Below are 14,022 nucleotides of genomic sequence, written 5' to 3'. Positions count from 1 at the left end.
AAAAATGATTACTATTATGTGTTTGATTTAACATCTTAAATTTTAATATATCTTATCTTTTTAATGCTATAATAAAATTATAACGCATTGCTTTGAATATCTCTTTACAATATTTTTATCTTTAAATTTGAATTAAAAAATTTAGGTCACAATTCTATAATATAATTTACAAGAAATTGCCTTACATATTTTTATTACCATTTATTTTCTCTAACTTCTATAAAAACTTTTTTAAAAAAAGAAAGTATCTGTTGGGCCCACTTAGGCCCACTTGGACCTACTTAAGCCCACTTAGCCCGGGACTATTAGTTCGTGGTTCCGGTCCCGGGCTGGTTCCAACAAGAAGCCCGCGAAACCCGAGCCAACTTAGGATCGTTTAATTTGAGACCGGACCCACTTAAAATCGGCCCACAAAGCCCACTTAGGACCGGACCCGTCCCACATGCCACCCTTATTTCCGGTTCCTTATACATTCTTTTCCCAATCTCCAAATTTTATTTTCCAACAATGCCCCTGGTATACGACCTTCAGTTGTCACACAAAAACGGGTACATGAATTTGAGAGCAAACTAGGAGTATTAAATTTTCCACTTTCCAGCAGAACCACATTCTCCAATTCCTCTTCTTAAAACCAAATAGAATCAATTTTTGTTCAACCCCAAAATCCCAATTCAGAATTTTCATCTTGAGTGTCAAATGGCTACTTCAATTCAAAATTTAGTTCCACCATTTTCTTGCCGGCGTTTGAGCAATATGTCGTCGTTTCCATCCCTTTCTTCTCCAATTGCCATTTTCCGACGCAGAAATGCAAGAAACAAGTTAAAGGGTATGTGTAGAGCAATGGTGGAGCAGACAGTACAAGGAGGAGGGGCTGCTTCTGCTTTTGCTAAAGAAATGGAACGGCTTTCTGCTAAAGAGTCTCTTCTTCTTGCTGTCAGTAGTCATTTTTCCCTCTCTTTTTAACTCCATTTTAGATTTTTCTTTTTTGTGATTTAGTCTTGCAGTATTCATTCTTCTAATGCCTGAAGTCCAATTTTGTTACTCCCCGTTTCAATTTCAATTTATGTGAAACTATTTGACACGAAATTTAAGAAAGTAAATAAACACGTCGGTAACATTTGTGCAGCTATAAAAACTTCTTATTAATGTTAAATAAATAATTTAAGTTAAATTATTTTTAAATTTAAAAAGTAATCATTCTTTCTTGAACACATCAGAAAAGTAGGGTCACATAAACCGGAACATAGGTAGAATCTTTTTATCCATATGAATACAAGTGTTTATATTTGCTCATTAAGTGTAAGAAGAAAAGGGTACCTCTATATATATATATATATATATATATATATATATATATATATAAATATAAGGAGAAATGGGTATCACTGTAAGATGAAGGATTGTTTGTATGTATCTATATTTTCAGAAGTTTCAATCTTTCCTTTCTTTTAATGGGAGAGGTAATTCTTTGATGTTATTGTGCTTTTTTTTTTTTTATGTGTGAGAAGACAATGTCATATAGAGATGGATGATTTTTTTTACTAAATGAGGTCGTTTGGTATGAAGGAAGATGTCTTCCATTGAAAATCCTTTTTATAAGAATTTCTTTTCTTTGGGAAATTGATTTTTGGTTCGTTTTCAGTGTTAGGTTGGGCGTAGAAGTTGGTGTCATATATTAATCACAAGGTATAGGATACCGTATGAGTATAAAAATTTTGGGTATGGGGGGAGGAAAGGTTTGAAGAACAGTATTATTGATTATACTGCACTGTTTATTTTTAAGGAATTGCTCTTCTATACTTTTTTTTGTCCCTTAAGCAGTAAAAAAGAAATTATTTATTCTATTATAGTTCAAGGATGCTGGTGGGTTTGAGGCATTGGTCACTGGGAAGATAACAGATGTACAACGCATTGATGTGAATGAGAGGATCATTGGTCTCGAGAGGCTCAATCCGACACCTCGTCCCACAACGTAAGGTGTTAAATCTTACTGACAAATTTAACTTTCAAGCTTCTTGACAAGGTATTCATTGGTGGTTTCATTACTCAGGTCTAACAATTTGGAAGGCCTATGGAATTTTGAGTGGTTTGGAGCTGGTAGCCCGGTACTCATTTTTGCCAAATTTTTGTTTGGGTAAGTTCTATATTTTGGGATAACGTTCTCTTTTTTTCCCCCTGTTCCAACTTAAATCAACTCTTTAGTGTATGAACCGAGAAGTAGATATGCTTGCTATCTTCCCAATTGCTGAAAACTGTGAAAGGGAAAACTAGACTTCTCTAAAAATATCTATGATCCCCTGCATGCAATAAAATATAAGAGATGATATATTAAATTGTTGAAAAATCCCATGCGACAACCCCAAAAAACTATATAGTGCCGTACCTCCCTAATCTTGTTTGCTCATATTGTTTCAGTAAGGTACCTGCCCCCTCAAGTTCTCTATGAATGCTATAAAACCACTGATCAAGTCAATGAGCTAATATAACAGAACTTAGCTTCGAAGAAGAAAGTTGATGAGCTTCCTCCTAGAGCCACTGTTTTCCATTCATTCTAAGAAACCATATTTAAACAAATGCTTGACTTTGAACAAATGTTGCTCTGAAGCTCCTGCCACTATCATTGATCTCTGTTCTTGCTAATGCTACGATTTGACAATCCATCAAAGAGGTGTTACAGAATAATGTTGCTGAAAGATATGTGTAAGCTGGATGCTGATCCAGCATTTCAGGAATATGGGGTACAGGTACACTATTATGAATAAGCGGATTCGGGTTTCAATTTGATGGGTTCAACCTTTAGGTTCTTACCGTTGACCCCATCACACTTTTGAAATTATAGGTTCAATTTATGTTTTTTGGAATTTTACATATATACCTATACTCCTTGTCAAAAATATCGGGATTAGTTGAACTCATCGACTATTCATGGTCTAGGAGGGGATTTTGAAAGTATAAACCAATCAAAAAAAGGAAGACAAAGGAAAAAGTTATTTAATTATAAAATGCTAGATGGACGTGGGAATTAAACCCTTGACCTCACTTGTAGAGGTTCACCCAGTAACCATTGCACCATATGACTCTTTGATCTTGGGTGTAGACCCATATATTTAAATAGTTTCGAAGAGATATAACATTGCTATATATACATAGTTAAAGGAGGATAGCATGGGTGATGCACGTGAACCCATACTCTTCCTCTTGGATATGCCCGTGGCTGGATGAGCTGTGAACCAGAATCTGTTGTCTTGATTCTCTGTTAGCAAGGCATTTTTCTTTTAAAGGGAGTAGGCTATTTGTTAGAGTCTTAAATGTTCTATTTGGCACATTACTTAAGTTGCTGGTGCATGTATGCTTGTTCACTTTTAGCCAATGTGCTAACTTGAAGCTGATCGTGGTTTTGCTTTTAGGTTAGTTCGATGAATGTCAGCTAATGATGTTTCTACCAAAATATGCTGTTGCAGGAGAATTCCTCCGACGTTGGCAAATTTATCAAAATTAGATGTGCTGATCAAGGATGGATATGGGACTGCCACTGCACAAGTCAAATTACTAAATTCGGTAATTTATCTTTGTCAGAAAATTTGATACATAAAGTCCATGCTAGTATTCAGAAATTAATCTTCCCTGTGCTAACTAGAAAGTTAAAAGTAAAACAATACTAAAAACTTCTACAAATGAAGGGGTCGTTTGGTTCACAAACTAGTTATGAGGAGAATAATATGGGGGATTATTATGCGATGAATAATAATGTAGTGACTTCTACACGTTGAATAATAATCTATGGACTGTTATAAGGTGAATAATTATATAAGGATTGTTACTTTAAAATATTTTTTATCTTTAGATACTTTTATCCAAGTATTGCTAATACACTATTCCTTCTCTACATTCTGTCCTCCATAAAATTATATATAGATTACCGCATAACTTTTGCCGGTATGAGTATTCTTTTTACCTCGCATTAACTTAAGCTTGGTCCCTGATTCTTGCAAGCTGGCAATTAGTTCTACACTGGTCAATATCAATTGAGTCTTAATCAAGGACTCAGGGTGTTGCTTCTTTCAATTTATCAGTTGAGATCATTGTGAAATGTTAGTGAATTATTAGTATATCTGATCATAGATATCTGAAGAAGTGAAAATACTTGTGGCAAAAATGCAGATTGAGAATAAGTTTATCATCTCCACCAAGTATAGTGTTGAGGGGCCTCTTCGTATGAAAGAAGAGTATGTTGAAGGGACATTTGAATCTCCAAAGGTCAATGAGGAAGCTGTACCTGAACAACTGAGAGGTGCTTTTGGCCAGGCTTTTAACACTGTGCAACAACTTCCTGTCCCCATTAAAGATGCTGTGTCCAGTGGGGTGAAAGTTCCTCTCGGTGAGATTTCAGTATTACTGTACGATTTGATCTTTGTTATCAACTAAAACATACTTCTTACTCATTTAATGCAGAGATACTGTATCTTGTTAAGAGAGCTAAAACCATGATATGTGCAAATGTTGGCAAATGGGCTAATCCAATTTGCTGTGTATACCTTAGATGGAGAAAAGTGTGTTCAGGCCTATGAATATCTTTCTCTGACTTGCCTTATGAATTACTCCCTCCGTCACAATTTATGTGTCGTACTTACCTTTTTAGTCTATCGCAAAAAGAATGTCATACTTATTTAGAAACAATTTAATACTTTAAACTTCCCATTTTATCTTAATGAGATGATTTATAGCCGCACAAATATCTAGGCTTGTTTTAGACCACAAGTTTTAAAAGTCTTTTTTTCTTTTTTAAACTCTGTGCCTAGTCAAACACCGTCACATAAATTGGACGGAGGGAGTATTCTTTTTAATTTTAATTTTAATTTGCTATCTTTTGCCTCATGAATTATGATATAGGATTAGTAAATGTCTGCCAATTCTGTTTCCCTTTTATTCTGGAAATTTGCAGTCTTTTTTTCTTTGCTTAGGATTTTGCAGACACTGGCTTGTTTGGTTACTTGCCAAATGATATCGTTCATCCACAAAATACTCTGATTAGTAAAAGTGATATTCTAATCTATCCACTTATTTTCTGAAATTCCTTCCTGTTTTCTTCATCTACCTAATTATATGATTTTTTAGTTTTCTACTCATTCCAAATAAAAGGGTAGTTTGGAATAAAGCATCTCTTTTTGGTTAGGGGAATATCATTAGGGTCATTTTTCGTAAATGGGACAGTAAAGATGAGATGGAGGTAGAATTAAGTTTTTTGACATATCAACAAGCATTTGTCTCATTGAGATGCCTGCTCTTCGAAGCCTGTCGATCGAGTCGATCAATTCTTCAAATGCTCAAATCTTATAGCATCTGTAAAAACCATGCAGAGTTATTCATCTGCTTGCACTTGCCTTCAAGCAAGACTTAGTTTGACTTTATCCAGCTTAGCCACTGTCGAGAACTCATTCAACTTCAGCACATTGATATTTCTTGAATTTCCAATCTTGTCTTTTTTGGTTACTTTGTTTATGCTTCTTAAAGGCTTCATGTCATTAATGATGAGTGCATACTCTAATATCTTGAAATACAAGGAATAAGCTAAAGAGGATTAGAAAAATAGCAGATTGAAGAAAGTATCTTTTCTAGATTTATATGTTATTGCTTAAGCTTTAGGCATTTATTTCTGTTGCTTCTCACTCTGGGCTGTTACGATGTCAGGAGGGACCTTTCAGAGACTTATTATGATTTCTTACCTTGACGACGAGATCCTGGTGAGTCATCTCTATATTTTTTACTTCTAAAAGGCACTATTACATAAATTTTTCATCCACGGTTAGTATATAGCATCACAATCTTCTAGTGCTTGAATACAGAATTGTTTGTATTAACCTCTTAGCTTTTTCACTAGATTGATGACTGAGAATACTTTTATGATGTAAACTATTAAATCATAAGGAAAATGGTTAATGATTCTAGAATTTGCACAACTGATAAGTTAGCTCGGATTTTTATGCCTTCTAATGTATGCATATAAACTGTGAACCAAGTACTGCTGCTGTTATATGGCAGAAGTTAGTTCAATGAATTGAACCTCGAGTATTTATGAAACTCTCATGATATCTGCTGGTTGGGCGCAGATCGTAAGGAATGCTGCAGGAGAACCTGAGGTCCTAACAAGGTTGGAGGCACCACCTGAAACGGAACCAATAATCGAATATGAGAGTTAACTGACTCTAGGCACATTTTGTATGAAACAAACCTCTTTTTCCCATTACTCACATTTCTAGTTAACGTTGAGAATACGTTGTATATCAATTTCACAACAATCCTACATACCTCTTTCTTTCTTTCTTTCTTTTCACAAGTGTTGTACACAGTAATGCCACAACGATGAGCAACGAACATGAGCTAACTCCATAGTAGAAAAGAACTGGTAAAACTTGCCATGGCTTTTTGAATGAGTCTTTTTGACATGGAAGAAGTGGTTGATTGTAGTAAGAAATAGAAAGGTTGTTATCAGAGTTGGTATTAGACATGTCCATCTTACGTTTGTATGATTGTTTCTTTATGACATCTTTGGTTCACACATGTAGCTATTATATTCTCATTGTGATGGTGGACCAGGATTCAGTAAGTTCTCAACTTGTGAAGTATTTTAGCAGATTTTCACACAAACAAGAAATCGTTGGTATTTGCCGACCTAGTGTTAAATGTGAATCGACTTAACTGATAACGTGTTTTGACTTGAAGGAGTCACTTGACTTGGGCTTCACAGCAAAAAATTTCATTTTTTTCTCTTTTGTAAAAATTTAGTGTTATTCTATTTAATTAGAAGGGCAGTTAGCAAATCTGGCTTCTTATCACTGTGAGAGAAACTGACGTGCTCTCGCTTCTAATATTTTTGACTAATTTTATAGTTTTCTGTTTCTTAAAGAAAAATATCTCGGGTAGGATTGTGCTTTTGAATTAGTTAAAAGAAAGGGGGGGGGGGGGGGGGCTTCAGGGTGAATCTGCACCAGTTGGATACAGAATATAGTTGCAACTATTTATAAGCTATAGCAAATTTATACATCACTTTGGGTGTAACAAGTTTTTTTTTAAATTTCATTATATAACATTTTAAAGTGAAATTTTAATATTTCAAGGTAATTTTATATCATTTCTAAATTTCTAAAAGAGTCAAATTTCTATTTCTAAGAATTCATGCTTTCAATTTCCCTATATATGTTAGAAAAGAGAAAGAAAACTTGAAATAATTGTCAGAGAAAAGAATTGGTCAAGTAAATTTAAAGTGTAGCTTGCTAAGACGATCATCTATTTATAAGAGAGAGGAGGGAGGGAGGAAGATTTCCTGTGGAGATGAGATCAATTCTTCATCCATCGATGAAAAAAATGCTCTAGTTTTCCATTCTCATATGAGTCCGGAAAATGGATTGGCAACAAGTCGGCACGAAGTGATTCATCATGCTCAAACATCAGCCTTTATTTATAGGCGGAAATGGGTCAATTGGACCCTTTTTAATTGAATGGAAGAAAATAATCTTGTAAACATATTTTGTGTGTTGTTTTTAAATCTATTAGGAGCAAAAATAAATGTGGAGAGCAAACATAACTTTCTTAGTGACAATACTTAGGAGTCTATCTAATTTGAATCGACATGTCTAGACATGAATATTTTTCTTCTGGGTCAAACCTGCTACTATAAGTATTAGAAATATAAAAACGAACAACATAATTTTATAAGTTTACATATAATTACTAGAAATATAAAAAAGAACAACATAATTTTATAATTACCGTCACAAATTCATCAACATTGATGAATTCCTTTGTAAAGCCTTCACAAATCTGTCAATTTTTGTGAGGGGTCATAAATATTTCATTAAAGATCGGTGTTTTTCTTGTTTATATACTAAAACCAAACCCGAAAAAAAGAAGATAAATTAAACCAAACGAGTAGGGTAGCATAATATAAAGTTGTATACGGTCAAAATCAGTTTTTTGCCCTTCATGTAATTAGTCAAGACTGAAACATGATAGACCGAGGGTCGTCTTCATGATATCGAGATGAGATCTGAAGCCGGGTTTTCGAGCTCAAGATTCAGGGACTTATCAATACCGAGCTTGAAGTAATATCGAACTCGAGTCCAAATCGAACTATGATGCGAAGTGGTGTTATCGAACTCGAGATCCAGATCAGTTGATACCGAGCTCGAGTCAATATCAAGTTCGAGATCTGGAGATCGACCAGTTCCAAGACCGACCAAGATCGAGCTAAGAGACAAAGAGCCGTTGTAGCCGCATCAAGGGAAAAAATCTCGGCGGGAATTAAGGAAAAATTAATTAACTAGTCTATCATGGGATCCCCACTATATATTTTTAATTATATCCAAAGTAGAATCCCCCACTATAAGAAGACTAGCTATCATTTCTATAAAGACAGATTAGGAACATTAAGATATCTATACACTTTCATATTTCAAAGATTATTTATATTTACACAGAAGTATAGCAGAGATTATCCTTTTTTGGGTTTTGGATATTGATTCATCTCGCTTGTTTATAAATCGTTCTTCACTCAATTGGTTTGTATTTCATTCTTTTTATGATATTTTTCTACTTACTTTTCCGATTTTTACCAAGTCATATCACGTATCCTTAGAACTACATATAAATTCAACTCTATCCGTATTTCGAGGAAACAGTTTGGCGCCCATCGTGGGGCTAAGGATAACAGTGGTTGTTTGGTACGAATCTCTGCAAAACACACCATTTTACACTTGCTCTTGAAAGTATCTTTGATTACAGGTTAAAAACGACTAACTCTCAATTAATGGCCCTATCTATCGACAACGAAGCTGGCCTTCAAGATGAGAACAACAACCAGACGACCGGGGATGAAAGACCACCAGTCGATCTCGTTGGAGATCGGGCCATAGATCCAATTGACGATAATTTGCATGTGGCCATCGAGGCGAACCAGCGTTTTGACCCCGAAAATAACATTCATGGTAGAACTCGATCTGCAGTTCGAAATACCCAAAATATTGGAGAAGACGGGATCAGCCTGCGTATGATTTTCGAAATATTGCAAGCTCAGTATGTAGCGATAGCTCAGTTGCATAGCCAAACCCAGGCACCGAGCAGGGCCGAGTCCGGCCCACCCCGAGAAGTCACCCACGAAACGGAGCTAGCTGCAGTAAGATCAAATGAACAAGAATCGGGGACTAATCCCGAAATTGTTAAGATGCTCGAGGAACTAACAAAACAAATAGAGTCAGGAGAAAGGAGGATTGAAGCAAATGACAAAAAGGTGGAAACGTATAACTTTAAGGTTGATCAGATCCCGGGGGCACCACCGATATTGAAGGACTTGGATTCCAAAAAATTCGTACAAAAGCCTTCCCCCCCCGAGCGCGGATCCTAAACCGATCCCAAAGAAGTTTTGCATGCCCGAAATTCCTAAATATAATGGAACGACTGACTCCAACGAACATGTCACCTCTTACACATGTGTCATTAAAGGGAACGATCTAGAAGACGACGAGATCGAATCTGTACTACTGAAGAAGTTCGGGAAAACTCTGTCAAAGGGGGCAATGACATGGTATCATAATTTACCGCCTAACTCTATCGATTCTTTTGCTATGCTTACAGATTCTTTCGTAAAAGCACACGCCAGAGCCATAAAGGTTGAGACCAGGAAGTCGGACCCTTTCAAGGTAAGGCAGAAGGACAACGAGATGCTAAGAGACGTATCTCGTTTTCAAATGGAACGAATGGATCTACCACCGATCACTGGCGATTGGTCTGTACAGGCTTTCACTCAAGGACTGAACGAGCGGAGCTCAATGGCTTCACGACAGTTGAACCAGAATTTGATCGAGTACCCGACTATTACTTGGGCCGATGTACACAATCGATATCAATCGAAGATCAGAGTTGAAGACGACCAGTTGGGGTCTAGGTCCGTTATTAAAAGGGACATCGACCGAGAACCAAGGTCAAATAAGAATCGATATCGGCCGTATAATGGAGATAGTAGGGGTAGCGAACCTTCACGCAACCTCGTACAAGGCGAAATGAGAAGTGATTGAGGCTAAGGGTCTCGGGGGCTGATGAACAGAAATGAGTTCAACAGGCATACCGGACCTAAGGAAGCACCACGATTATCGGAATACAACTTCAACATCGATGCATCTGCCATTGTGTCAGCTATCGGATGTATCAAAGATACTAAGTGGCATCGACCTCTACAATACGATCCACCCCAGAGAAATCCCAATCAAATGTGCAAGTATCGTGGCACCCATGGCCACAAAACTAAAGACTGCAGGCAATTGAGAGAAGAGGTAGCCCGGTTATTCAATGAAGGGCACCTTCGAGAATTTTTAAGTGACCGGGCCAAAAACTATTTCTAAAATAGAGATTTCAATAGACAAAACGAACAAGAAGAGCCACATCACATCATCCACATGATCATCGGAGGGATCGACGTTCCCCAGGGACCGGTTCTTAAGCGCACTAAGATGTCGATCATAAGAGACAAGCAATCTCGAACTCAAGACTACATATCTAAAGGAATCTTATCCTTTAGTGACGAAGATGCGGAAGGAATTATGCAACCCCATAACGATGCACCGGTAATATCTGTATTTATGAATAAAACCCAAGTTAAGTGTGTGTTAATTGATCCAGGTATCTCGGCCAACATCATTCGATCGAGGGTCGTAGAGCAACTCGGTCTACAGGACCAGGTCGTACCCGCAACCTTGGTACTAAACGGATTCAATATGGCATGTGAAACTACTAAGGGCGAGATAATCCTGCCAGTTAACGTGGCCGGGACCATCCAAGAAACGAAGTTCCACTTCATCGAAGGCGATATGAGATATAACGCCCTGTTCAAGAGACCATGGATCCACAACATGAGAGCAGTACCCTTGACCCTACACTAGGTTCTAAAGTTCCCAACATTGGAGCGAATCAAAACGGTCTACGGGGAGAAACCGACCGCAAAAGAAATGTTTTCCTTCGATGAAGTGATTCCGATATCATCATTATCATCGGCAAAATGATCAGATTCGAAGGAAAAATGGGACACCAAATAGCAATCACAAACGTCAGCCTCGTCCCAACTAGAGAAGCAGGAGACTGACGGAAGTGATAATTATGGGATCCCTCGATCCTTCATGGTTCCCGATGATTCCGACGCTACCAAATCGACAGTGGAAGAGCTGGAGCAAATCACGCTAATCGAACACCTGCCTGAACGAAAGGTATTCCTGGGCATGAGGTTAGATCCTGAGCTTAGGAAAAGGCTTATTCAATTTCTTATAGCTAACATGAGCTATTTTGCTTGGTCCCATCTTGACATGACAGGGATCCCACCGGGAATCACCACTTATAGACTAAGCTTGGATCCGGGATTCCATCCGATAAAGCAAAAAAGAAGGCCCTAGTCCGAGCTCAAACATGCCTTCATCAAAGACGGGGTAACCAAACTTCTTAAAATAGGATTCATTCGAGAAGTAAAATATCCCGAATGGCTAGCAAATGTGGTAGCAGTACCAAAGAAGGGAAACAAACTTAGAATGTGCATAGATTATAAAGACCTGAATAAAGTATGCCCAAAGGATTTTTTTTTCCTTTGTCTAAAATCGATCGTATGATCGATGCCACGGCCGGCCACGAGACCCTCAGTTTTCTCGACGCCTACTCCAGGTACAACCAGATTCAGATGAACCCGGAGGATCAGGAAAAAACCTCATTTATCACTAAGTACGGTACCTACTATTATAATGTAATGCCATTCGGTCTAAAAAATGCTGGTGCAACTTATCAACGCCTAGTAAACCGAATGTTCGAAAAGCAAATAGGAAAATCAATGGAAGTTTATATTGATGACATGTTAGTTAAATCCCTGCGAGCAGAGGACCATTTAAAGCATTTGCAGGAAACTTTCGACATACTGAGGGAGTACAATATGAAGCTCAACCCAGAAAAATGTGCATTCGGGGTTGGCTCGGGCAGTTTCTTGGTTTCATGGTGTCCAATCGAGGAATCGAGATCAACCCCGTTAAAATCAAAGCTATCAAGGACATCACGGTAGTAGATAATGTAAAGGCCGTTCATAGGCTAACAGGACGGATAACCGCCTTAGGACGATTCATTTCGAGATCCTCAGATAGGAGCCGCCGATTTTTCTCACTGCTTAAAAAGAAAAGCAACTTTGCATGGACTCCGGAATGTCAGCAGGCTTTGGAAGAACTAAAGCGGTATTTATCGAGCCCGCTGCTACTCCATACCCCTAAAGTGAACGATAACTTTACCTATACTTAGATGTCTCGGAGATAGCGATAAGTGGAGTTCTGATTCGAGAAGAATGTGTTACACAATTCCCTATCTATTATGTCAGTCTGACCTTAGGCGAAACCGAAACTAGATATACACACTTAAAAAAATTAGCGCTTGCTTTAATAAGCGCCTTTAGGAAACTGAAACCATACTTCCAGTGTCATCCGATACATGTTGTAACAACTTATCCTCTTCGAAATATTTTGCACAAACCTGAGCTTTCAGGTCGATTGGCCAAATGGGTGAAATCGGCGGGTACGATATTGAGTATCGACTCCGAACCGCTACCAAATCTCAAATCATAGCGGACTTCGTGGCTGACTTTACACCGTCCCTCGTACTTGAGATTGAAAGAGAAATGCTGATAAAATCGGGTACCTCTTCGAGAGTCTGGACCCTCTTTACGGACGGTGTCTTGAACGTGAAGGGGTCCGGACTGGGCATCGTACTAAAATCACCCACAGGTAATGTAGTTAGACAGTCTATTAGAACTATAAAATTGACTAACAATGAAGCCGAGTATGAGGCCGTGATTGTAGGTCTCGAACTAGCTAGAAGCTTGGGAGCTAAGGTCATAGAGGCTAAGTGGTTCCCTTCTAGTGATAAACCAAGCTAATGTGACTTTTGAAGCCCGAAAAAATCGAATGCAGAGGTACTTGGATAAATTACAAGTGACTCTACATCAATTTAAGAAATGGACTTTGCAACATGTACCTCGAGAGCAGAACAGCAAGGCCGGCGCTCTTGCAAACTTAGGTTCATCAGTCGAAGATGACGAACTCAACTCGGGAACTGTCGTACAACTCATGAGATCAGTAATCGAAGAAGGCCACGCCGAAGTAAACTCCACGAGTTTAACCTGGGATTGGAGAAACAAATACATAGAGTACTTAAAGAACGGAAATCTTTCGTTAGATCCAAAGGAATCGAGGGCTCTGCGCACAAAGGCAGCATGGTTCACCTTGTCCGAAGACGGAACACTATTTAGGAGGAAATTCGACGGTCCACTGGCAATATGTTTGGGATCGGGAGACACTGATTACATCCTACGTGAAATTCACTAGGGCACTTGTGGAAATCATTCCGATTCCGATTTGTTGGTTCACAAAATAATCAGAACAGGATATTATTGGATCGATATGGACAAGGATGCCAGGGAGTTTGTTCGAAAATGCGACAAGTGCAGAAGGCATGCTCCTATGATTCATCAGCCCGGGGAACTCCTCCACTCGGTCATCCCTCAGACACAGGACCGACTCCATAGTCAGTGGGATTGTAGTTTCCTTGGGCTTACAGACTGCCCTCTTCTTAGGTTTTTTACCCTCGGGGTCCGAGGTCCCTTTTCTCTTATTTTCCTTCAACGGCTTTGAGACAAACGGTAAAACTTCTTCACTACCGGACTGGGGCCTCATGACCGCATCTTTTTCGAGACCTGCGAAGGAAGAAGAAGATAAGTAAAACTCATGCTTCGAATAAACATGTCACCTCGAATGACAAATTAATCAGTAGACCAAGATGAAGCTTACTATGAGTACGAGCTTCCCATCGACCCTTCGATAAATTGCGCCATGAGCGCTCGGCAAATGTTGACGTTGAGACCAGGTTTTTGACCCAGTTCTTGAGGTGAGGAACCACACCGAGCATCCAAACAACGACTACATCGAGAAAGACACTAATAAGAAAGGGTGAAAAAGT

At 38.3% G+C, this 14,022-nt stretch overlaps 1 protein-coding gene across 2 annotated transcripts; it reads left to right on the top strand.

Annotated features, from left to right (window-relative positions):
* Positions 1–557: 557 nt before the first annotated feature.
* On the top strand, positions 558–6,501 carry LOC104089717 (probable plastid-lipid-associated protein 13, chloroplastic). Of its 2 annotated transcripts, none has more exons than XM_009594684.4 (7): positions 558–933; positions 1,851–1,972; positions 2,051–2,134; positions 3,462–3,558; positions 4,162–4,378; positions 5,689–5,741; positions 6,108–6,501. In XM_009594684.4, exons 1-7 carry the CDS (start codon positions 697–699, stop codon positions 6,195–6,197), a joined length of 900 nt encoding a protein of 299 aa, XP_009592979.1. In that variant the 5' UTR covers positions 558–696; the 3' UTR covers positions 6,198–6,501. The 2 variants fall into 2 exon arrangements, with proteins under 2 accessions (XP_009592979.1, XP_070052865.1); XM_070196764.1 differs by lacking the exon at positions 558–933 and adding an exon at positions 1,325–1,460.
* The last annotated feature ends 7,521 nt before the right edge of the window (positions 6,502–14,022 follow it).

Source organism: Nicotiana tomentosiformis, chromosome 3 (genome assembly GCF_000390325.3).
Source record: "Nicotiana tomentosiformis chromosome 3, ASM39032v3, whole genome shotgun sequence".
Lineage (NCBI taxonomy): Eukaryota > Viridiplantae > Streptophyta > Magnoliopsida > Solanales > Solanaceae > Nicotiana > Nicotiana tomentosiformis.
Note: the sequence above shows the minus strand (reverse complement) of the source record. Positions and strands in the feature narration are given on the sequence as shown.